Source organism: Furipterus horrens, unplaced genomic scaffold, assembly GCF_987537825.1.
Source record: "Furipterus horrens unplaced genomic scaffold, mFurHor1.1.pri manual_scaffold_5, whole genome shotgun sequence".
Lineage (NCBI taxonomy): Eukaryota > Metazoa > Chordata > Mammalia > Chiroptera > Furipteridae > Furipterus > Furipterus horrens.
Window position 1 is genome coordinate 11,915,889 of NW_028327175.1, and position 26,463 is coordinate 11,942,351.

At 41.1% G+C, this 26,463-nt stretch overlaps 1 protein-coding gene and 1 long non-coding RNA gene across 2 annotated transcripts in view; one reads left to right on the forward strand and one right to left on the reverse strand.

Moving 5' to 3' along the window:
- Positions 1–4: 4 nt before the first annotated feature.
- On the reverse strand, positions 5–9,425 carry LOC150008204 (uncharacterized). The gene is made up of 3 exons (XR_016511282.1): positions 9,327–9,425; positions 235–379; positions 5–117 (listed from the first exon to the last, which is right to left on the reverse strand). It is a non-coding gene; the product is annotated as an uncharacterized LOC150008204 (long non-coding RNA).
- A 3,893-nt stretch (positions 9,426–13,318) lies between these two features.
- The window catches only part of AGXT2 (alanine--glyoxylate aminotransferase 2), a 37,100-nt gene continuing 23,955 nt past the window's right edge, over positions 13,319–26,463 (forward strand). Inside the window, exons 1-3 of the mRNA XM_090276178.1 lie at positions 13,319–13,457; positions 22,052–22,140; positions 23,084–23,268. Of these exons, the coding sequence (XP_090132304.1) occupies positions 13,364–13,457; positions 22,052–22,140; positions 23,084–23,268 (368 nt within the window). The 5' untranslated portion in view covers positions 13,319–13,363. The remainder of the gene's footprint in view (positions 13,458–22,051; positions 22,141–23,083; positions 23,269–26,463) is intronic.

The following is a 26,463-nucleotide window of genomic DNA, read 5'->3' on the forward strand; positions in this document are numbered from 1 at the left end:
TCAGTGCACGTACCTAAGTTGCAATTTCATCCCCAGTCCAAGCACGTGCTGGAGGCAACCAGCTGACGTTTCTCTGTGTCTCTCTCTCTCTCCCTTCCTGTCTCCTTTTCTCTCTCTCTAAAAGATATGAAAAAAATGTACTGGAGTGACAATTAGATAAATGTCTCGCAAATCACACTCTAAAACTTGGCCTCCGTCAAAGAAATGCTGACTCTCCCATGTTCACATGGGCACCATGTATCTTTAATGCTTTGGCACACTTGCACTTTAAAGCTGCAAAATTTGGAGTGTCAGCTACTAGACACAGCAATCATATAATTTACGAGGAACTGGAGAAGTAATATGTAGCTAGTTTTCCAAAAACACTGCATGTGCTTTTCTGAAAGAAAACAGAAATTATATATTGTTACATCTTGCCAGGATCACATTTGAAACTTGAATGCCTCCCGACTCCCTATGACTTACTTGCCAAGCCTTTTACCTTCTAAATCTTCTCTGTTTTGAAGGAACTGGGGGGTATGACTTCCATTTAGTAGAAACCTTGAAGTCTTGGGGGTGGGGGGGTAGCGTGAAACTGGAGAGGGGCATTTAGGAAATGAGGCTACTGAAAAGCCCCCAACAGGGACCTTACTGGCCACAGAAGCAGAGTCTTGCTGATTTATCCCTGAGAGTCTTCCCAAACCATGCAGATGAAACTGAAGCTGTTCTGGGTATTGCAAAATACATGTTAAACCATAATTCTTGCATCGACAACCTGCCCCTCCCGCCTCAACTCTCCCTGCCCACAGAAAGGCTCTGTTAAGCATTTTTCTCTTGTTATGATCAGGTTCATATTAAAACTTAGGCTTACAAACTGACTTGAAGCACAGATATTTTCATAAATGTGATTTAAAAATTTTTTTTAAAAAGACTAGGGAGTGTTGGTCAAATGAAACACCACATGGATGTCTACTGGCAAACACTAGGATAAGAAAAGGGAGCTCAGGAATTTTTATCACTGTATTTATACAATGTGTTTGAAAATATTTGTAAATGTCACAGGTACATGTTTAAGGGGGACACATTCACTCGATTAAAAACTAAACATGAGCTTCAATGACATTTGCCAGTGGTTTTACCTCACATGATCAGTCCTGACATTATTACTGAACCATGTAACCCCATGATGCATTTTTCAACTCTTTTTCAGAGCGACTGCTTGCCATGGTAGTCAGGCTTAGTTTAAGTCGAATCAAGAAATTATTCCTTGAGTAATGCCTTTTGGAGGTTTTTATATATATATGAAACATGTGTTTTATGAAAAAATATATAACTTTGAGAAATTTCTCTTTACTTCCACAAACTTTATTAAGACTTTTCTTTAAAAAAAAAGAAAAAGAAGGAGAAGAAAAGAACAGCATTCTAAGCTTCTCTGGAAATAAAATCAGAGACACATGCTAAAATATTTGTCTTGAAACACTCATCCAAGGCATTTTTTTTTTCAGGTACACTTTTTTTGTGCTCATCTTTCAACACATTCTCTAATTTTATTTTCCTACTAATTCTAAATCAAAACTGACGTCTTGCTTCTAAGTCAGCTAAATTCTACATCTTCTCTTTGCTCCAGTCTTTCTTTGCCAGACCTGAGCCTTAAAAAGACAAACACGCTTTCAAGCACCCAGAAGTTTCCTGGACCTTCTGGGAACAGCCAAGAACAATCCAAAGGACACTTTCCAAATCTGATACACAATTAACTTTCCCAAGTGAAACTTAAGCCATAAAACTCAGTGCCAAGGATTCACACTTTCTTTTGTTTTCTCCTTCCTTCCTAGAATTATCTTCCGTCTTCACACAAAACTCTAGTTGTGATTTAATCTTCCATTTATGATCTTTTCTTTATTGCATAAAATACTTTGTACACACTTGAAAACTACAAAGGATTATATAACAAAGATCCATTTGCCAGAACTCAAATTTCACAAATATCTGTTCCTTAGTTTTGTTTTTTTTTAATAAATAAAACATCACAGATCTGGTAATACACATCCCTCAATAACCAAATTCTCTGTCTTTCTCTCTAGTGGTAACCACAGTCTTGTAGCTGTTGTATATTCTTCCTAACCATTTAAAAAATGCCTTATATATATGTATCCATAAGCAACATGAATAAATATTCTGCTTTTATGAATTTTACATAGAAACAGTGTATGTTATTATGCACTTTTCATTCAGCATTGGAGTTTTGATATTCAAATGGCTCCAGTTTATTGTTTATATCTGCTGTAAACAGCTGTATACATGCATACAAGTTATTTGTTAATCCCTGTATCCATCAATTCTCCATTTCCACTATTACAAATGGCTCTACAATAAACATTCTCAGGCATCTCATTTCTGAGTATTTGCAAGGCTTTCTCCAGGATATACGCAGAGAGGACACATATCTCAACATTGACTCAGTAATGATAAATTGTTCTCTAAAGCAATTGCACCAATGTATACCCTAGTCAGCAATGCAAGAGCTGCCATTCTCTCCTTGATCACTGCCTGCTATTGTCAGATATTTTAATTTTTGACAATTTGATGAGCATAAAATGATATATCATTGCTGTTTGAATTTTCATTGTCCTAAGGAAGCCATTCTATATCTGCTTATCTTTTTTTGCCATTTTTTGTTATCTTCCACGTTTCTGTATATGCCTGAGTCCTACATCTGGGCTTCTTCCAGGCCAGTAGTCTGCTTATCTCATCTGCCTTTCTGGTCCCCAGTTTTATTACCCTAGTTTTATGCAGTCTAATTTACCATCTGGTATATTTTTTAAATTCCCATACCTCCATACCTTCTTAATCATTATTCTGGCTATTCTTGGGCCATTTATTTATCATATAAACTTTGAGATAATCCTATGAACTTTCCTAAAACAAGGTGCTACAAATTAGATCATTAATTGAATTAATTTGTGTGATTTTGGAATTAGATCTTTAAAATATAGTATCTTCTTAATCATGAACATGGTATATTATCACTTTATTTACTTTTGTCTTTAATAAAGCTTTATGCTCTTCTTCACGTGTTTTATTAGATTCATTCTTAGCCATATAATTGTTGTTGCAATGGTATCTTTTTAAATTTTATCTTATTCTAAAGGGTTGTTGCTTGAATATAGAAATATAGATTTTTTAATATTGATCTTGTATCCTGAAACCTTATTGAACTCAATTATTATTTCTTATAGTCAGCGTTTTTGGATTTTCCATTTTTATAATTGTATCATTAAAACATAACTTTGTTTCTTGTTTTCTGACCCCTATACTTATCTATTTTTCATGCTCTATTTATTGGGGTTGAATGCCCAGTACAATGTTGAATAGAAGCAGAGTAGTAGACATTCTTTCTTCTTCATGGCTTTAAAGAGAATGCTACTAAATGTTCATCATTAAGTATGTTTCCTGTAGGTTTTTGTGGATATATTTGAAGATATTAAGGAAATTTCTTTCTATTCCTAGTTTGCTAATACCTTTTTATCTTGAATTGGTGTTAAAAGCTCTCAAATTTTTTTTTACATCTATCAATATGATAATGTCGCTTTCCTCTGTTACTCATTTAACGTGTAAATCATTATAGAGAATTGACTTAAAGAAAATACTTAAATGTTAAATTACCCTCAAATTCTTAGAATGAATTTTATTTAGTCATAATGTATTTTTTCAAACTTTATTGCATTCAATTTGCTAAAATTTTATTTTAAGATTTTTGCATTTATAAGATCTAATTTTCTGAGGTGATTTGTAAGATAAAATCTTCTAGGATTATGGGAATTCCTCTTTCTTCTTGTAATACTATCAATTTTTGCTTTATCTTTGGCTGGTGTGGCTCAGTGGGTTGAGTACCAGCCTGTAAATCAAAGGGTCACCAGTTCGATTCCCAGTTATGGCACATGCCTGGGTTGTAGGCCAGGTCTCCAGTTGGGGGTACACAAGAGGCAACCACACACTGATGTTTCTCTCCCTCTCTTTCTGTCTCCCTTCCCCTCTCTCAAAAAATAAAAATAAAAATCTTTTAAAAATTATTTAAAAAAATTTTTTTGCTTTATAAATTTTGAGGCTATATTATTAGGTACATGTAGATTTAAGTGTTTAATCTTCCTAATGAATTATCCCTTTCATTGTTAAATATGATCACTTTTATCCTTAATTATTCTCTTTGTCTTAAAATCTATTCTCCGAGGGAAAAAACTTCACAAGGGCCCTATATCAACTATGTGAGGTACATCTTCTGAAGACCCTCCTAGTGTTCCTGTCTCATCTAAGAAAGAAAAAAAAGAACATACTCAATAGGAATAAGGGCTTCAAGGAAATAGACTGAAAAACAGAAACCAAAGAAAGGTGTAGAAGGAGAGATGGAATTTTTCTTTTTTAAGTTTAAACTACTGGAGAAATGTGACTTTTGGTCAGATGACAGTATAAGCAGATACCTCTTCACATAACCACATCAAAACTACAACTAAAATATAAAACAACCATCACTCAGAACCATCAGAAATCAAATTGAATGGAAGTCTGACAACTATGGAATTAAATAAACCACATTCATCCAGATGGGTAGGAGGGGTGCAGACACAGAACAGGCTGGTCCCTCACCCATGTTTGGTGGATAAAATTTTAGGAGGGATATCCTGGGAACAAGGAATCCCAGCCCCGCACCAGGCCCCCCAGCCCAGGGTTCCAGCGCCAGGAATATAAGTCCCCACAACTCCTGGCTGCAAAAACCAGTGGGGATTGAGTCAGTGGAAGAAACTGCTGGAGCCCCAAGCAGTTTCTCCTAAAGAACCCACACTCAGATGCACCTGCTCAGACTCACTCCCTGTGAGCTCCAGCACCCGGGTAGCAGCTTGGAAGGCACCAATGATATGGAGGAAGAAACTGAAGTGTCTGGCATCAGTGTGAGCAGAGGCCACTGTCCCTTTTCTAAACTCTTTCCCCACAGAGCCAGCAAACTGGTACCATATCTGAGAGTCCATCATCCTGGTTAACACTGTTTGACCCACCTTGGAGATCCCCAGAGACTCTGCCCCACCCAATTTATGGGCCCACCTAAACTGCTTTTCCATATGAATGTCTTGTTTTGGCTCACATCTTTCTAAGTCCTATTAAACAAGCTACAGCTGGCCTCATTGAGTTCTAAGCCCAGCACAAGAAGCAGCCAGCCAAGAGGTCACAGCCTGGCTTCACCTGGGAATCTCCAAGCCCAGCACAAGTAGCAGCCAACTCAGATTGCTTTATAACCCACGATGGGTGGCCCTGGGCAAAACACAGGTGGAGGCTGATCTTGGCTTGCACCACGCAGGAAACCCCAGGGCCAGTGTACCCAGTGGACAGCTACAGACCACATTAAAGCACCATCACCCCGCCTCTGCACAACTGATACTCCACAGAGGGTGGAGGTTGGTGATAAGTGGTCTCAGCCAGTAGCTAGCTCTACATAACACATGGAAACAAACACAGGGAGGCTGCAAAAAATGAGGAGACAAAGAAACATGTTCCAAATGAAAGAAAACTCCAGAAAAAGAGCTAAAGAAAACAGAGATAAACAATCTATTACATGCAGAGGTCAAAACACTAGTCATAAGGATGCTCAAGGAACTTAGTGAAGACCTCAACAGCATAAAAAAGACCCAGTCAGAAATGAAGGATACCCTAATTGAAATAAAGAACAATTTATAGAAAAATAACAGTAGAGTGGATGAAGTCAAGAATCAAATCAATGATATGGAACATAAAGAAGAAGAAAAAACAACCAATCAGAACAAGAAGAAAAAAGAATCCAAAAATGGGGAAAGTATAAGCAGCCTGTAGGGTACAACTTCAAGAAGTCTAACATTGCACCATAGGGGTGCCAGAAGGAGAAGAGAAAGAGCAAGAAATTGGAAATCTATTAGAAAAAATAATGAAAGAAAACTTCCCTAATTTGGTGAAGGAAATAGACATGCAAGTCCAGGAAGCACAGAGAGTCCCAAACAAGATAAATGCAAAGGGGCTCACTCCAAGACATGTCATAATCAAAATGCCAAAGGTTAAAGATAAAGAGAGAATCTTAAAAGCAGCAAGAGAAAAGCAGTTAGTTATTTTCAGGGGAGTCCCCATTAGACTGTCAGCTGATTTCTCAGAAGAAATTTTGCAAGCTAAAAGGAATTGGCAATAAATATTCAAAGTCATGAAAAGCAGCGACCTACAGCCAAGATTGCTCTACCCAGCAAAAATATCATTTAGAATTAAAGGGCAAATAAAGAACTTCCCAGACAAGAAAAAACTAAAGGAGTTCATCATCACCAAACCATTATTTTATGAAATGTTAAAGGGACTTAAGAAAAAGGAGAAAATCAAAACTATGAATAAAATGACAGAAATACAAATTATCAAAAATTGAATCTAAAACACAAACTAAACAAACAAGAACAGAGACAGACTCATGGATACAGAGAGTGTTTTGATGGTTGCTAGATGGGAAGGGGGTTTGGGGGAATGGATGAAGAGCTGAGGGGATTAAGAAGTACAAGTAGGCAGTTACAGAATAGCCATGGGGATGTAAACTACAGTATAGAAAATGGAGTAGCCGAAGAACTTATATGCATGACCCATGGACAAGAACAACATTGGAGGGATTGCCTGAGAGAGTGGAGGGTGCTGGGTGGATGGGGGGGTAAAGGGAGAAAAAATAGAACAACAGTAATAACATAATGAATAAAATATAATTAAACAATAAAATGATATTAATAAATGACTGGACAAATGCATGTGAAGGTCACAGTCCAGAGACAAAGGCCCACTAAAAGACTGAGGTCCAGTCATAAATTTTGGGGCACCAGTACAATAAAATGGATTCTAGTTAGGGAGAATTTCTTAGGACAGCCCTAAGACAACAAAGGACTCTCACACACACACAAAAGAACACTAAGAGGATTTGAATATTGTGGCATCTATAACTACAGCAAATATTAAACGTATCCTACTCTCAATCAGATTAATATGTAATCTCATACTAAAGGTTTACTTACCTCAGCATTTCCAGTGCATCACGATAAGAAAAAAAACACAGCCTGAAGAGACAAAGCAAGCATCATAGCCAAGCTCAGATATGACACAGATACTGGTGTCTTTTTCTCTGATACCAGTATGGCTACATTGGCATTCTTTCCAGTGCTTATTCTCTAGTGAGTCTCTTTCCATTCCTTTACTGTCAATTGCTCTATGTCATTGTGTTTTTAGTGTGTCTCTTATAAACAGCATATACAAGAGTCCCCCTTATCCACCATTCTGCTTTCCAGTTTCAATTACCTGCAGTTAATTGCAGTCTGAAAATATTAAATGGAAAATTCCAGAAATCGACAATTCGTAAGTTTTAAATTGTGCACTATTCCGAGTAGCATGATAAAAATCTTATGTCATCCCTCTCCAAGACAATGAATCATCCCTTTGTTCAACAGATGTGGGCTGCATACACCACATGCTTGTTAGTCACTTAGTAGCTGTCTAAGTTATCAGATCAGTTATCAGAGAAAGAGAGAGAGACAACATTCACATCATTTTTATTATAGTATACTTATATAATTACTTTATTATTAGTTATTGTTAATCTTTTCCTGTGCCTAATTATAAATTAAACTTCATAATAGGTATGTATAGGAGAAAGTACAGTACATACAGACTTCAATTCTATCCAGAGTTAGATTCTGTTTTCGCATTCTTTTCAAAAACTTTTTCCTTAGGTGATAAATCAGTTCCAATTTTCTCATCTGGTACACATTTCCTTTATTTTTATTTTGCCATCTAAATGTCTTTGCAATTTACAATTTAAATAAGTCAATTCTATTATAATTATCATAGGAATAAGATACAATTAAAGGCCCTAGAAAGATAATGTACTGTCTCTGAGAATCCAAGCTTAGGGGCAGCTGTTCCCCAATACAGGAACAACCCCGGTCATAGGGAGCCAAGTTCTAAGAAAAGTCATCCTGCTGTGATTGGGAAAAACAATATGCTTTGGTTGTGAAGGTCAAGCAGCTTACAACCGGAGAAGTACAATGTTAAGAGAGAGGTGGAGGCACAAACATATTTCTGCCATACATTCTACTGAAAAGATTGACATGGATGTTCATGACCCTCCTTTTATTTCATTTTTCTTTTAATTATATTTTATTGATTATGCTATCACAGTTGTCCCAATTTTTCCCCCACTGCTCCCCTTTACCCAGCACCATCATGCCCTCAGGCAGTCCCCACACCATTGATTTTGTCCTAATAAATAAATGCAAGGACTTTGACTCTGCACCATTTTTTCAAGAAAATCATGACTACGCGGAGCTGATTACAGGGTTATATAGCATTAATATCTGAACCACATCTTCTTGCAATTATTCTCTTCTAACACACCTGTCACCTCTGCCCCTCAGCCTACACACCCTGCACATACCATCCCTCATTGTCAATTCACTGTGAAAGGCAATACCTATAATATGAGGTTTCCTGTAAATTAGAGTTCGTCTGAAATACTTCCCAAATTTTTCCATTTCCTTCAATTCCATGACTGCTAACGGAGTTAGGAAAGAGAAAGGATCACTTTGGAAAACCTGTTTATTTACCCTCAGTAACTCTTACAAGACCCTGCTCTCTTATTAGCAGAAGGACTGGGGTCATAAAGCAAAGTTCAGTTTCACTCAGGACTTAACTAATAAATCATTAATCAACCTGTGTCCAAAAAAAGAAACTCCCCAATAATAATTAATATGACAACAGAATTTCCATGTTTTTCCATTTTCAATTAGATTTTTCAAGAAGAAAGTCCCACATTTCCTTACCCGATGAAATATATTCTGTACCTTCATAGTAATTCATTCTTTGGGAAATTGAGATGGCAAGAGACTGACATCCTGCCCCTTCCTGTTTACCAGTCCTGTAAACTGGGGTCAATCCTCATCGTCTCTGCTTGTATGTAAAATGGAGAAAACTACATCTGATCTGCTTGAAGGGGAGAGAAGAAGAAGATCCATAGCAGATGTCTCTTATTAAAGTCCCTTATTACTGGCAGATAACAGCTGTTAAATAGGAATGTTTCCTGTGAACCTATGGTAAGAAATCTTGGAATAATATTTCAGGTGACTCCCAGACTGAGGATGATACTCTGGAGGGAATCTAAGATTTCTCCCCATTCCAAGTTTTCAGATTCTGTGGATATCATAGCAATTCTAAAGAGATCAAAACACCTAATGTCTTGGAGAACAGTTTTGTGTAATATTAGTTAAATTATAAATTGATGCCATCTTACTGAAGTGCATTTAAAATGTACTTACAGCACTGGATGGGTTGCTCAGTTGGTTGGAGTGTTGTCCCATACACCAAAAGGTTGCAGGTTTGATCCCAGGTCAGGACACATACTTAGGCTGTGGGCCTGATCTCTCGTCAGGGCTGGTATGGGAGGCAACCAATCTCCCTCTCTCTCTCTCCCTCTCTCTCTCTCTCTCTCTCTCTCTCTCTCTCTCTTTCTCTCTCTCTCTCTCTCTCATCAATAAATATATCCTTGGGTGGGGATTAAATAAATAAATAAAATGTACATACACTTTGACTTAGAAATCTCTCTTCAAGGAATTTACGCCCCCCCAAAAAAACATAATTAGTACAGTGCATATAATTCTATGTCCTAGGATGTGAGAGCAAATAAAATATATGAAGACTTCCAGCTTTATCTTCAAGAGGCAACAGGCTTACAAGGTATCATTCCCATTTTTACAAGAAGAAGAAGCTGGACAAACTGAAAACCAATGATTTTTTTTAATCCATCTATGAAGTGAGGTTGCAGAGTGAATTGTCACTCTGAAGTCTAGGGATACAGGTAAATCCTGAGAGTTACAGCCAAGCCTTGCTTAACCTGGAGCAAAAGTCATCTGACATAACTGGTAGAAACACTTAAACAGTAATTTTAACAAATTGTTGGAGGACTGGTGTGGACTAGGGTAAAAATGAGAGACCCTCTGGTTGCCACAGTCTTAGGAGGACACCAAATGTCTACGGACCTTACCTAGAGGAAGATCATCACTTTCAGATGATCCCTTTGTTGCTCTGGCTGGGGAAAGGGAAGAGTAATCACTGTGAAATGTGCTCAGAGCCTTCATTTCAACAAAGATTGATTCTCCAAGGGAAATGCCTTTGCCTGAGCCCTATATCAACTATGTGAGGGACATCCCCCGAAAGGCTCCTCTAGTCTTCCTTTCTCATCTAAGAAAAGAAAGAAAAAACATACTCAACAGAGATAAGGGCCTCGAGGAAATAAATTGGAAAAACTAAAGCCAAAGAAGGGAGTAGATGGTGGGACTTTTTTTTGAGGTTAAACTACTGGAAAAATGTATGTGAAGGTCACAGTCCAGAGACCCAGAGACAGAGGCCCACTAAAAGACTGAGGTTCCACCATAAGATTTCAGGGCACCAGCATAATGAAATGGAGTCTAGTTAAGGAGAAGCTCTTGCGAAAGCCCTAAGACAAGAGAGGACATAAAAAACAAGTACAATAAGGGAATTTGAATCCTCAGCACCTACAAGTCCAGCAAACATTAAATACATCCACTCCCAACCAGGGTAATATAAAACTTTACACTAACGGCTTACTTACCTCAGCATTTCCCATGCATCAGGACTAAATTCCATCAGAAGGTAGCAAGGGGTACAAAAACAATAGGAAAAAAACACAGTCTGAAGAGACAAAGTAAGCATTTGAGCCAAGCTCAGGTATGACACAGATACTGGAGTTCTCAGACAATTTAAAATAACTATAATTAAAATTCATGACTCTAGTGAAAAAGGTAGACATCATATACTACCAAATGGGTAATGTAAGAAGAAAGATGGAAACGCTAAGAAAGAGTCCAAAGGAAATATACTAGAAATCAAAAACACTTGACAGCAGTGAGGGCTGTCTCGGATGGGCTCGGTAGTAGACCGGACACAGCTGAGGAAAGAGTCCGTGAACTTGAAGACAAGTAATAGAAACTTCCCAAACTAAAATGCAACAAGAAAAATGAGTAGGAAAGAAACAGAACAGAACCTTCAAGAACAGCGGGACAATGTCAAAAGGTACAGCATGTGTGTAATTGAAATACCAGAAAGAGAAGAAAAATCAGAGATGAGATAAATAAAGTAATCAATGGCCAAGAATGTTCCAAAATTAACTACATGATGGAATATCATGAAAAAAATAAGGACAGGTGACTCAGGTTTATATTTTTACGAAAAAAATATATTTTTGCATGAAAAGCTACATTACTGGCTATAGGCAGTTTATAAAATGGCATGTATACACACAGGTATATACATGTAAAAAGATTTCTGAAAGAGTCCTTACTAAAATATAATGGTCAGGTTCATTGTAATTTTACTTCCTTGATTTTGCCTTTTTAGGCTTGAGTGTGTTTGTTTTCACACACATTATATATATATATATATATATATATATATATATATATATATATATATATATATATTAATCAGAATAAATGTTTTCCTGTTGAATAAAAAAGCCAGAACTTCTCACTTTGCAGTTCTACAATGCAGTGGTTTGCATCCCCACACTAAGCAGCCCCTGATGCCATTGGGTGCCCCTCACCCTAACAATTTCTACTGTTACAGCCCAAGAAAAATCTCAAGTCCAAGGAGTTTGCAGCCTGCAGAGTTCACAAGGGCAAAGCTGATCACAGCCCGGTGGAGTTGAAGAACAGAGGCCAGACTTAGGAATGCAATGGTTTCCCACCTTAGTCCAAAAGCATGACAGATGAGACACCCCAGGAAGAAGATGTGTCACCGCTGGCTTCACTGACATGGGTCATTCCCACAGCAGGCGAGCTCACATTACCCCCCCATCCTTCCCACCCCTAGTTGCCTTTGTCACTGTCCCCCTTTGGCAATGTCATGCAAAGTCATAGTAATTCTCCCTGACAACAGTTGGAAACCTGGAAAAAAGATACTCAGAGCAGCCCGGATGGGTCTCAGAAACATGGCTCTGAGTGGGGGGAAGAAAGGGCACATATGTTCATAAATTAAAAATGCATTTCCCATGAACAATACACATTGTACAAAATTGCATAGCAACAAAAAGCTATACATTAAACACACTAAACAGCTGCCTGTGGAGATTAGGGAAGGGGGAGGCAAAAGTGACAAATGGGAATTTAAGGAATTAAAATGTAATAAAAATAAAGCACCCTAGCTTCTCAGTTCTCAACATCTTGCCTCAGTCAGACACCTAAGGGGATGTCCAGCTATCCAGAGCCTTCTCTAGGTCATGGGTGCCCCTCCCCTACTCATCCCTCCTGTCTTCCTCTAAGAGCCCTCAATACCAACACCAATTCCTTTATCTGTTCACTTCATGCATACCCTTCTCTCTCACTTTCCTGTTCTCACTCTTCCTTCTTCGTCTCTGACCTTTTCCCGCACCCCTCACCAACCTCCTGCAGAGAGAAGCTCGCCCTGATGAGACCTGATGAAACACAAAACTAACAGAACTCTGTCTGTCCTCCTTGGAGAAGTGTCTGTTCAGATCCTTTGCCCATTTTTTAATTGGGCTGCCTGTCTTCTTGGTATTGAGCCATGTAAGTTCTTTATATATTTTGGAGCTCAATCTCTTGTCTGGGGTATCATTGGCACATACGTTTTCCCATACCGTTGGTTCCCTTTTCACCTTGCTAATGTTTTCTTTTGCTGAGCAGAAACTCTTTAGTTTGATGTAGTCCCATTCGTTTATTTTTTCCTTTATTTCCCTTGCCTTAGGAGATGTATCTGTGAAAATATTGCTGCATGGGATATCTGTAAGTTGGTGGTCTAGTTTTATTTTTTTTGCATATCCCTGACCAGAGGGGAGGGGGGAGGAGGGAAGGGGCGGAAAGAAGGGGAAGGGTCTAGTCAAGGAACAAGTATAAATGACCCATGGACACAGACAACAGGGTGGGGAGTGACTGTGGGAGAGGGGGAGGTGGGCGGGGCAGGGGAGAGCAATGGGGGAAAAAATGGGACAACTGTAATAGAAATATAGTTTTTTAATTTTTTTAATTAAAAAAGAAAACTAACAACTAGTCCAGAACACCTTCACTTTGCCCACCTGCCTTCTCTCCTTGCTCCCTCCCTCCTTCCCTGCCCCCACTCCCTTTTTCTCTCTCTCTCCCTCTGGCACTGTCGCCAGCCCTGAAAGCTCTGGGCTGGTGGGAAGTGGTAGCAGCCACCACCCCGGGACCCCCCCCCCCCAGCTCCTCCCCTTCCACTCTAATTTCAAAGTCCAGCCAGGGTGAGCAGTGGGAGCCCTTCCTCCGACCAGCTCCCATCGGGATTTGCTTCCTGACTAGGAGAGATGACTCTGGCCTGGAGACATGTGCCAAGAACTCTGCACCTGGAGACTTCCTCACGCAGGACCCCTAAGACGTTCCCTTCCCTAAGCCTGAGCTGTGAGTGGAAACCAAGGGGCTGGGAGGCTGCAGAGGGAGGGTCAGGGAGAGGGGAAAAGCCTGCTGCCTGGAATTCTGGAATGTTACGCCTGTGTGGGATCTTAGAGACAGCTCATCTAATACAGAGGGTCTCTCCCCCCCAGATCCAATGACCCCCTCTCATGTCCAGGATTTTCCAATGCCCCTTTTGTCCTGAAATGAAATTCATGGGTAATAAGAACTGACTACATAACTTTCAAAATACAAACAACATATTACCTTAGCTATAATATAAAGAAGAAATAAAAGGAAAACAACTCAAAATCAAGTATTAACTGGAATATATAGATGCTCAAGGATGACTACTTTAGCCGATGTATGGCAACCTCAGAAATTTCCACGGGGCCCCAGGAGGTGGGACCGTCCCCTCAGTCACTGACATGGAGGCTGAGACTCAGAGGAGTGTAGTCATTAATCCGGGGACACCAGGAAACTGGGACTCGACCCTGGTCTTCTTCTTCCCCTCAGCTCTCTTCTCTTTCCATCAGGAACAGAAAATGGGAGAGCACCTGGGGTGGCCAGCCATCGGTGGTTCCATGTTTTATGTCCTATGTGCTTGTGATTTTCATGTGCATCTTGTTCCGCTAGAACCCCGCCATGTCCTCAGCAATTTCCCTCACACAAGCATGAGCATAAGCAGCTATCAGCACGTTTATGTGCCACGGTGGGACCCCGGGCCTCACCACTTCGAATCAGGCATAGGAAGGAAACTCTTTCTCATTCCACAGTATGATCAATTTACCTTCATGTTCTCCTCTTCTCTCCTTTTTCTCTACCCTTTCTTCCTCCCTTCTTTGCTTTTTATTCCCCTGAAAACTGCAATTCGTTACAACTTAATGTGTCTGATGCTTTAAATGATGACTTCATCTTCCACCAGACTTGTAAGTGAGTACCATTATCCCATTGCACAGATGAGGAGACAGAAGAATAAAGAATGACTAAAACCTTGGATTGAGCGTCAGCCTGCGAGCCAAGTGTCGCTGGTTCGATTCCCAGTCAGGGCACATGACTAGGTTGCATGTCAGGTCCCCAGTTGGGGGCGCGAGTGAGAGGCAACCACACAGTGATGCTTCTCTCCCTCTCTTTCTCCTTTCCCCTCTCTCTAAAAATAAATAAGTAAATAAACAAACAAATAAATTAAAAAAAAAAAAAAGAATGACTAAGAAATCTGGTCAAAGGCACAAACATAGAAGTGACAGCTTGGGATTCAAAGCCAGGTCTGTCTGAGTCCAAAATTAGAGTGATTCCACCAGACCCTTTTCTTATCCACCCTCCCCCAGTCCTGTTTGAATTTCTCTTTCCCCTCAGTCATAGGTCTTCCACCAGAACATCATTTAACCCCCAACATTTTCTAAGAAGGAGCTAGAATTATACCCAGAGTTTTATACCTGATAAGGAGGACACTGTGTTGAAAGTACCAGTGTTGACAAAGCAAGAGGAAATGTCCTCCTCCTTGTGGCCCCCTTCCCCTTCACTCCCCTCCCCCCTGACAGTTGTAGAGCTGAGCCGATGGCGGCAGCGGGTGTCTTAGAAACGGCAGTTGAGGCTCGGTGCCAGGAGGTCTTGATCAGCTCACCAGGGACTTCTTGATGTAGCTCCACTACAGAGGTGCAGTAACCTTGCAGACCCCTGCCACACAGGCATGAATGTCACATACACTTTATCTGGCCTTTTAAAACCTCTTAGAGTTTGATTTCTACTTTCTCACCTACCATAGCTAGATATGTGCCTGCTTGGTTAGTTCAGCCAGATACACTCATTGAACACACTCTTCTTAAGAACTGGCTGTGTGCAAAAGACACATCCAATCAGAAGTACCTGAGCACCTATTATGTGCCTATACCGTAGACAGAGCCATGGCGAGCAAAGCAAAGCCCTGTGTATCCCAGGGAGGAGACTGAGGGTAAACAGATAAACACGTAAATGTGTTAAAAAATAATCTGGTAGAGATAGCTGCCATTAAGAAAACCAAATCAGGGTGAGGGGATAGGAAAATAAAATGGGGGAGGGGGGTCAGGGGCTATGTTAAGTGGAGGAATCACCAGGTGTTAAGTGTTGTCAGATGTGCAAAAATAAACACATCCCGGTCCTGTATGACACCTACTGTATGATCCATGTGTGCATAAACTATCAGGCCTTGCCTATGTTTAATACGCACAGTCATTTGGGGCTTTATATGGACACAAAGTATAAGGGAGTGAAGAAAATAGCTCAGTGATGCCTTCTTTTTTACTAATTAGCTAATAATGGTTAAGCGGATAACATTTCTAGGAAGGTAAGGTATGTGCTCCAATGCACCGTTGCGTTATGATCTGCCTTCTCTCCCACAAGGAGGGTGAACGGGGTGGGGGGGGGGGAATGATGCCTATTTCCATGAGAAACTTACCAGGACTCCTGCAAAGCCCCATCTAACAAAAATGTGAGCACTAGCCCTCCAGGGAGGTCCCAGGCCTGCACTGCTCCAGGCAGTCGCTGCTGCAGCTGCGGGCCGGGAGGGGTGGCCTCAGAGAGGCCTGCTCCCCGAAGTGCCGAAAGGAAGGGCCACCTGCCAGCCTCGGGATCAGGCACAGCGCTTGCTTGTGAACAGTGACAGCTGGCCCTGGTTTACTTAAGCTACAAGGCAGTAATTGGAAGGATAAGGGAGAGAGGCAGAGAGGGAGGCTGGGAGGGGGAAAAATCAGCAGGAGGGTGAGGAAGGGGCAGCACTAGGCGTGAAGACGCCCCGCGGGGGTATCTCCCACAGGCAGATAATGTGTCCCACGAGGGCCTCCAGCTACTCCTCCCATCCTGTCCTTTGCTCAGAACTTCAGGTCCTAAGGAGCGGTCACCTCTGTCACCCGTCCGAGGCCTCACAGCCGTCCCTTGGCGTCCCTGGTGGGAGTCAGGCATCTGATACACAGGGTGAGGCAGAAGCAGGCTCACAGTTGTTCGTATGGAAAATAACGCAATCATTAACAAATAATAGTGCAAGAATAAACTCTGTTTCTCGTACTCACAACTGTACACCGACCTTCCCCATCCTGTATTACCTATCACTCGGAGCGCACAGCTCGGCAGGGGCGGTTCCCCACAGAGAGACTAGGGTGCTCCCTGTTGTGGTGGGGGATTCAGGGGTACCGCCCAGCAAGGACAAGTGTCCTCGATAACCTGCAGACTGTGGGGCAGTATGTGAAGAAAGGGGGGTTCCTCTCTGCTCTGGGAGCTGGCAGCTCCCGCTCGGCGGGCAGCAGGTGAGGAGGAAATTCTCCCCAGCACCCACTGCCCCTGCCTTATGCAGGCCTCACCTTAGTCTCAACAGGTCTCCATGAGGTGGCATCTGGAGCTCTCAGCCCTACAGGGCCGGGACCAGGGGAGGGGGTGGGGGCAGCGCTCAAAGCGGCGAACTCCTCCCATTACACCTGTCCCAGCCTTGGCTCTGAAGTGAGTGGTAAAGGTTTCCTAACTCATCAGCTATCCTACGTATCAAATGAAATACCAAAAGGGACAAGATTTTTTTTTAAGTTACTACTATGCTAGCAGAAGTAAGGCATAATTAGCATTTTGATAAATCAGCTTAATATTCTATCAACTGTGTGTATTTTCAAATATGTTATAGCCTCTTTTTAAATACCCCCTTTGTGTTGAACGCTGGTTAGAAAAAATGTTAGAATATCTTTATCATTACAAAGGCAATGACACCCTAGAATTTTCAAATGCCCATAAAAATTGATCTCTCTCATTTATCCGGCCCAACAGGTTTGCACTTTTTAATACTGTGATTTGGGGGAAAAGAAGAAAAAGTTAAGGTGACTTACTGACTTACCAGCTCTGGAGCTCTGTGAGAATTAGGCAGTTGAAAAATTAAATCTAATTACCCACTTGGCATTTATTATTCACCAAATTGAACGTCACTTTTGAGTTGTCCTGGTGAATTGAACTAGAAATTGGTAACTTGGATGAAAATTATTAGCTGTCATTTATGTTTAGCATGAGGCCTAAAAGGGCAACATCAGACCAGTTAAAATGATAAAAAGAAACAAAAATGCCTATACAGAAAGAAACCTGAGATTCAGTTTTATTAACTCAGATTTCAGTTATCCCTTTCCCACCTCTCTTGGGTCTATTCCTCCCCCCCACACACACAGCCCCGGTGCATGCATATGCCCACAGATGTGTGTACATGTGCACACTAACAGGCATGTACATGTGTGCGCACACAAACAGGTGTGCGTGCATGTGCACACTAACGGGCAGGTGCATGCATGCACGCATGAAACAGGTGTACCTGTACACAGCCATGTGTGCACCTGCACACACAAACAGGCATGTACATGCATGCACACAAAGAAGTTCCACGAATCCAACAGAAGTTTTATTAACCCTCAACTCCTATGTCATCCTCAGGCTATTTTGAATAAATACTACAGAGACTAATTTATATATTTAGATTTTAATTTTTTCTAGCAAATAATGAAAACCAAATCATCTGGGGTCTTTTTGTCCATCCATTATTATTATTACTATTATTTTTTCAAGTATATTTTATTGATTATGTTGTTACAGTAATCCCAATTTCTTTTCCCTCTGCTCCATTTTTCCCAGTACCCCACTTAGTTCATGTCCATGGGTCATGCATGTAAGTTCTTTGGCTTCACCCTTTCCTATATTATCCTTAACTTTCCTCTGTCTATTTTGTACCAACCAATTATGCTTCTTAGTCCCTGCACCATTTCCCCATTTTTCCCCCTTCTCCCTTCCAGCTGATAACCCTGCAAATGATCCCCACACCTATGATTCTGTTCCTATTCTGGTTGTTTGCTTAGTTTGTTTTTGTTTTTATTTTTTTACATTCAGTTGTTGATAGTTGTGAGTTTGCTGTCATTTTAATGTTCATAGTGTTAATCTTCTTTTTCTTAAATAAGTCCCTTTGACATTTCATACAATAATGGCTTACTGATGATGAACTCTTTTAGCTTTACCTTGTCTGGGAATCACTTTATCTGTCCTTCCATTCTAAATGATAGCTTTGCTGGATAGAGTAATCTTGGTTGTAGGTCCTTGCTTTTCATCACATTGAATACTTGCCAGTCCCTTCCTGCCTGCAAAGTTTCTTTTGAGAAATCAGCTGACAGTCTTATAGGCACCCCCTTGTAGGTAACTCTCTGCTTTTCTCTTGCTGCTTTTAAGATTCTCTCTTTATATTTCACCTTTGGCATTTTAATTATGATGTGTCTTGGTGTGGTCCTTTTTAGGTCTAGCTTGTTTGGGACTCTCTGTCCTCCCTGGACTTGTATGTCTACTTCCTTCACCAAATTTGGGAAGTTTCCCTTCATTATTTTTTCACATAATGCTTTCGATTTCTTGCTCTTTCACTTCTCCTTCTGGTACCCTTATGATTTGGATGTTGGCATGTTTAAAGTTGTCCCAGAGGTTCCTAAGCCTCTCCTCATTTCTTTCAATTTTTGTTTCCTCATTTTGTACTGGTTGACTGTTTTTTTCTTCCTTATGTTCCAAATGATTGATTTGAACCCCGGTTTTCTTCTCTTCACTATTGGTTTTGTGTGGATTTTTCTTTGTTTCATTTAACATAACCTTCATTTCTTCCCTTATGTGTCTGCATATTTAAACATATCTGTCAAGTCTGTGAGCATCTTTATCACCAGTGTTTTGAACTCTTCATCTGTTAGGTTGGCTATCTCCTTGTTGCTTAGTTCTCCCACTGGAACCTTGATCTGTTCTCTCTTTTAGGCCATACTTCTCTGTCTCCTCATCTTGACAGGCTCCCGAGTTTGTATGCCTCTGTTTCTTAGGTAGAGCTGTCACACCAGTTACATTGTAAAAGGCAGAGCCTTAGATATTCGTCAGTACAGGGCAACCCATTTCACCACGTTGTGGGGCTATGGGAGGGAGAGGGGCCTGAAAGAAAAAAATGCTGCTTGCTCAGCACTCACCCCTTTTCCAGGCAGTTCTCCCACTTCCGTATGGGCCTGGAGCCTCTCTAGCTACTGTCCTGGCCGTAATCCCCAGAGTGGATTTGTCTGCGAACGTTCTAGGTTCGTGGGGGCCCTTTAAACAAGCAGACTCTGCTGAGAGGCCAGCAGTTTCTGCCTCCACCCCAACCCCCACTGGTTTGCACAGTCAGAAACAATGAGGCTTGATTTTCCCCAGTGTTGAGCCCATGAGCTGTGGGGTCTGGTCTGGTGCTGGGAGTGCTCCCCAGGTGTACCTCTCGACTTTTTTAAATGTTTGACTACACTTTCTGCTGACCTGCTACTGCCGCCACTGCTGCCACCACCACAGCATGTCCTCTCCGCTCTGACTCCGCCCCTCCTACCTGTCTGGATGAGTATTTCTTCTTTATATCTTTGTTTGTTGGACTTCTATGCAGCTTGATTTTCTGGAACTTCTGGTTGTCTCTAGTTTTGAGTTCGCTGTATTCCTTCTTAGTTGTGGAGGGAGATGCAGCATATCTGTCTAGGCCTCCATCTTGGCTGGAAGTCGGGCTATTACTCTTATTTTTGAGTTTAGGTTGTTTAGTAAGAGAGGAGATATAAAAAGGTAATGAACTTTTGAGATGTTATCTAGACTTATTTCACTTGACTAATTTTTCCTACTTGCTTGCTATATGTCTTTCTTCCTCCCCCCCTCCCTCTGTTCCTCCCTCCCTTCCTACCTTCCTCCATCCCTCTCTTCCTTCCTCCCTTCCTTTTTTCATTCCTTCCTTCAAACAGGTTTTATGTATTTCATTTGGAGCCCTCATCACACCATCATGTTCCTATCAGTTGGGTGAATGAATGAATGAATAAATGAATGGATGGATGAATGAATAAATGAAGGGGTAAATGCACGAATCTGCTTTGACTGTTGAAAATTCAGACTTTCCTTTATCAAATCTTTTTTTCCAATTCTCTTCCTTCAGCCTACTTTCATAATTCCTACAACCTTGAAGTCAAAACAGCATACAGCCTTCTCTATGGGTAACTCCAATTTCACAGATAGGAAGAAGAGACTGAAGGAGTGAAGAGGTGAAGGCAATTTGAATTCTTAGAAACACCCAGAATTTTTTTTCATCTCAAAAGAGCAACAAATGTACAGAGACACAATGGAAAGCTTTTCAAATGGGGAAATTCTCAGAAAACTTAAGCTATCATTTTGGGGAGGGGGCAGTATTCTTCTGCATAAATAGCCAAAAACCACTTGCTTTTAAAGTAAGAGCAAATTAATGACACCCGTGATTCTTTGGAACAGAAAAGTGAATGAGAGCTCTTTGAAAGAAAACATACTCAGTGCTGTTACATTTCCTCTTCCTTTAAAAATGCAATTATTCATTGTGTTTCTCAAGACTGACTTCATAGCCATACAAAACACCAGCATTTCCTCCATGGATTCAAACCTTCAAGCTGAACAGGAGACCCGATGGCCTCAGCTTTCTCCACCTGTAATGTTATCCCGATACTGACATTGAATCTTTCAAATGAGCAGCATTCTTTTCCAAGAATATTTATAAAGTCTTGAGACATCTGTCCCAGTTCTGATCTTCCCTGGCTCCATGATGCCATCAACACCCATGCTGGAAGGGTGGGCAGTGAGTGAGCAAAAAAGCACTGGCCTGAAACTCAGCAAGCTGGAGTTTCATCTTGTGCTTCCAATAACTACCTTGGTGATCTTAAATTAATTCACCACTGTAGACTGGGTTAGTCATCCGCAAAATGAGCATTTTTAACAAAAAAAAAAAAAAAAAAAAAAAAAAATCTAAGGTCCTTTCTAGCGCCAAATATTTAGTGACCCCTCTGGCTCAGCTTATCTTTGTGTTTTCCTAGTCTTGTGTGGTCATGGTCTTTGTGTCATTGTGTTTTGGAGGAAGGTTTTGTCTTTCTGATCTATTTGCATGTAGTATCTATGAATAGAATACCTTTCCCAGCATCCCTCTCTCTTTATTCCCTATAGGAAAACTCAAGAGCCATTCATTCCTTGTCTATTGTCAGCCAATCCTGTACCAGGATCTGGGACAGTTACTGGGATTCAGGCACTGGGCCACCTAACTCTTAGAAAATGCCTCTATTGACAAAGAGGACATATTCCAGCAACACACAGCACTGGCAAAAGTTTGCTCAACTGAAAAGGGAAATGTAATTGTCATGTGGGGAGGAGTTTTCCAAGCTCATGAAGACCCCAATAGGAAAAACCACAACTTTCCACACCTTTCCTGGCTGCATTGGAGAAGAACTATCTTTTTTCTCCAAAAAATTTAGTATTAAGATACCTCAGTTTTTAAATCCAAACTAAAGACTGATTTTTTTTAAGCTGAGAAATAAAATATCCTTACAAGCTCATAAATAGAGAGCAGGATGACAGCTAGTAGTTAGGGGGTGAAGGGACATAACAAAAAGGAAAAAGGACTCAAGGACACAGACAGCAGTGTGGGAAGAAGGGTATGAGGGGGATAAATGATAATGGGAAAAAATGCAATTAAAAAAAGAAGCAAAATATCCTAAGGATTTAGGTAACTACAGGTGGTTTATACAAACTGGCCTGGATGATGGTTAGTTGAGGATCGTAACTCACTTCACTTTTAGTAGGTGCTTTCTGGAGGTCTGTAACCAAGCTCAGTCTTCACACAAAGCCCAGAATGCCTCCCTGTGACTTCACACCTGAAAGATACCAGGTAAGCGTTAGAGCTTTAGGAAAACCTAAAAGAGGTCATTCTTCTAGAAAAGACTAAGTTCACTGTTTCCTCAAGAAGAACTCACAGATGGCCCTCCCTGTCACTGAGCCATCCCGTCCCAGAGAGTCTGCCCTCTAAGTCATTGGGACTATCCGAACCCTCCAGTGGCATTGTATGAATTGGTGTGTGTGTGTGCACAACAGAGGCAGAGAGAGAGTGAGAGAGAGAGACTATCTGTGACAATCCATCACAGGGACAGGGATGTAGATATGTATACACATACATAAATACATACATCACAAAATAAGATGGTCTACATTAACTTTAAAAAATGTTTTGATTTTGACTGTTCCCCTGAGTCCGCCACCAAAAAATATCAAGTTATAGTTTTGCTCTCAGGCTAATAAATATTTCTCTCTCTCCAAAATTTTATTCTACCTAATATTCATATGTTAGAACTTGTAGAACTAATAGGAAGGACCCACATAGACGAGAAGCAGAGGAGACAGGTTTGATAATCATGGACATCAGCATCACCAGTACTTCATTTTTTTCATTCTAAAAAAAATGCAGCAAAATTTTTTTTTTAAGTCAAACCTGACTTATTACTTTAGACATTTACTTTCAAAGTCTGTTTTTCACAGCCCAAATCAACTCAAAGCCAAGGCTTTCCATGAAGTGGTAGAAATTTTCCATTCCCTCCTTCATGTTTGGTCTAGAAAGGGATCGAATGGCCACATTAATGGTGTCCCCTACTTGAGGGGAAGGGCTTGTTGCCCTGCATGGAAAACATTGGGCAGATTCACCTGCTGGTGAGCACAGGGTGGTAGCCTTACCCTTGGTCAGTAGAGAGCCAGGCGTTGCTACGGTGACCTGCTGTTGTGAGAAATGTGGAGATAAGGAAAGGGAAGACTTCTGATATGGCACTGTTGTCTGTCCACAGTCCCTTGCCTATAACCGCATCCTGGAGATCCACAAGAAACATCTTTCTCCTGTGCTGACGGCCTTCTTTTCGGAGCCTTTGCTGCTCCACCAGGGGCACAGGGAGTGGCTCTTTGATCATGAGGGGAATAGATACCTGGATTTCTTTTCTGGGATTGTCACTGTCAGTGTTGGTCACTGCCATCCGTGAGTATCCTTAAAATTCTGGGGTTTTCACTCCAGAAGAAGGTATGGGGAAAAGGCCGTGTTAGTGATTCGGGACCCTGATTATAAACTCTCTCCTCAGACATATCCCAGTTTATGGTGGACATGCCCCCTGCTATTTCCTGGGTAACAAAAACATCTTGACACGGAACTCTTTTTCTTAACAGTGCAAGTTGTAGTCATTCTCATTGCCCACGCAGTGTGGACTATGCCATGTACTTGGACTATTGGCTGCATGCGTGTGGGTATCTCCTCACTGGTAACAGCTTCCAAAGAGAGGAAAGGCACCAAGGGAAAGGCGGAAAGGAGAGACAGGCAGGCAGTCCTCACGGAACCCAGGGGCTGGTGTGTGGGGCAGAGGATGAGGGGAGAGAAGAAATAACTTCCAGCCTAGGGATCTTCATCAGCTATTCTGACCAAAGAAGGACAGCAAGAGAAAGCTGTGACATGGCTGGGAATTCACATTAAGAATGTATGGGTCCGTTAACCTTGAGTTCTCTGCTAGCTTGGTGACCCCCAATCCCACAGGTCCTTTCGTGGTCCTTCTGGGTTCAGCACAGCCATCTCGCTTTAGTGTCTGTTTTCTCTTGCGTCTAATAATCTGGCCAATAAAATTCACATTAAATGGGACAAAAATAAAGCAGCAAGTGTAAGTAAATGGAATGGGTCTGGGCCCTTCTGTCAAAGTAGGGGCAACGGGTCTTCTCTGTGAGCAGCTGTCCAGCAGTGAGGAGTGAGCTTTAACCCCAGGGTCCAGGCCTCGCCTTCTCCTCCTATCACCTCCTTTCCATTTTCATACTCAGGAATCATCAGTCCTATGTGAGGTCCTGATGAGCATGAAAAATAAATTCCAAGTGAGATTTGAAACAGGACATCCCTGGCCGGGTAGCTCAGTGTGTTAGAGCATCATCCCAATACTCCAGGGTTGAGGGGTTCAATCGCTGGTCAGGGCACATACAAGAGTCAACCAATGAATGCATAAATAAGTGGAAAAACAGCAAATCAGTGTTTCCCTCTCTTTCTTTCTCTCTTTCTAAAATCAATCAATCAATCAATGAATAAGAGATATTTTAAAAATAAAATAAAACATAGGATAAACACACATGAAATAAGTAGAAAAAAAGGAAACTACAGAAAAATTTTAACTCTCATTGAACCCTCCCAATAATGATTGTTCCTGTTGATTAACTGTTCTCGTTGGATTGGCCTTCATGACCTTTGTGCACCTTCTAATCTCCTTGTGACCCCCTCACTCTGAGTGGCCCAGGCTCTTTCCTTAGCACTCTGCTCCTCCCTTTGTGTTCCTTTTGTGCCTTATTACTTCTCCCTTAGAATGGGTCCCACCCTATGTCTCCACCTCTGGTCATTTAATTGCTACATTTTCAGCAACTATACCCAACTCTATTTCTGCAGTCTTGGACCCTGACCAAGCTATGATAATAACACTAGTAAACCCAGGGGAGAAGTTAGATGCCTCATATATCCCCTGCCCCATGATTTCCACCGCTGGCTGAAATTCAACACTATCAAGATTAAATCCACCATGGGCTCCACAACACTGTTTCCATTTATATGCTCATTTCTATTCATGTGAACCAACTATTATAAAGAAGTTCTCTGCTGGGAGCTGGGTAGCTGGACAACTGGCTGCATTTCTCAGTGGATCCTGGGTTTTTCCCTATGTTACCAGCAAGAATGCTGATGTCATCTTTGACCCTTCCCTGCCTTTCATTCCCTATAATCACTGAGATCTTGTTTTTCCTCCACCGAATGCCTCTCCTACTAGCCCCTCACTAAGTCCTGCTGAGTCTCCTAGGAGTGCTCCTCCTCCCACACCTAGAAGGCCACCATGACCTCCTAGCAGGCCTCACCAGTACCAGTCTTCCCCCTCCATTCTACCCTCATGCAGCTCTCAGATTTATTTTGCTAAACAATGCTTTTGCCAAGTGTCTCTTCTATTTAAGAGTTTACACAATGAGATACCACCTCACACCAGCCATCATTAACAAATCAACGAACAAAAAGTGCTGGAAAGGATGTGGAGAAAAGGGAACCTTAGTTCATTGTTGGTGGGAATGCAGACTGGTGCAGCCACTATGGAAAACAGTATGGAATTTTCTGAAAAAAACTAAAAATGGAACTGCATTTTGTTCTAGCAATTCCACTTCTGGGATTATTCCCTAAGAATCCTGAAATACCAATTCAAAAGAACCTATGCACCTCTATGTTCATAGCAGCGCTATCAACAATAGCCAACTGCTCGAAACAGTCTAAGTGCCTATCAGTTGATGAATGGATCAAAAAACTGTGGTACATTTACAAAATGGAATACTATGCAGCAGAAAAAAAGAAGAAACTCCGACCTTTTGTGACAGAGCATGGATGGAACTGGAGCATACATATTACACTAAGTGAAATAAGCCAGTCAATGAAAGACAAATACAATACGATCTCACCTATACTCTAATGAACAAAAACAAACTAACGAGCACACTAGAATCAGAGCCATAGAAACATGAAACAGTCTTACAGCAACCGGAGGGGTGTAGGGAAGGGGATAATGGTGGAAAGAAGGGGAAGAAACTAGTTAAAGAACATGTATGAATGACCCATGGACGTGAACAACAGTGTGGGGACTAACTATGGGAGCGAGAGGTGGACTGGGAAGAGGAGGGCAAAGGAAAGAAATTGGGACAACTGAAATAGAACAACAATAATTTTTTTAAATTAAAATTAAAAGTAAATAAATAAATATAATAGAACAAACAAACAAAAGAGTTTATTGACACTCCACAATTTTCTAAAGGGAGTTCCATGCAACACTGATCACAGAAAGGGTTTGTTGGTAAAAGGTCCTATGAAGAAATAAGCCTGGGAAACACTTTAAAGTATATCTCGTTCCTAGGGCGAAACGGTGCACATGAGACTGACTATTCAAGGTACTGAAAAGTCCTGCGGCCAAGAAATCTGTTTGAGCTGGCATTTCTCAAAATTGTTTAACCACTGAACTGATATATTTATGATGTGACAGTTATTAATAATAAACAGAATGATGTGTAACAAACTTCAGTCACTGCTGTTCTTTAGATCAAGATCCAACATCTGGATCTGGCTTTTCCAGCCCGGGCCTTCCAAGTCAGGACCTACACATCTGTCTATGTTAGTTCCTATCACCTC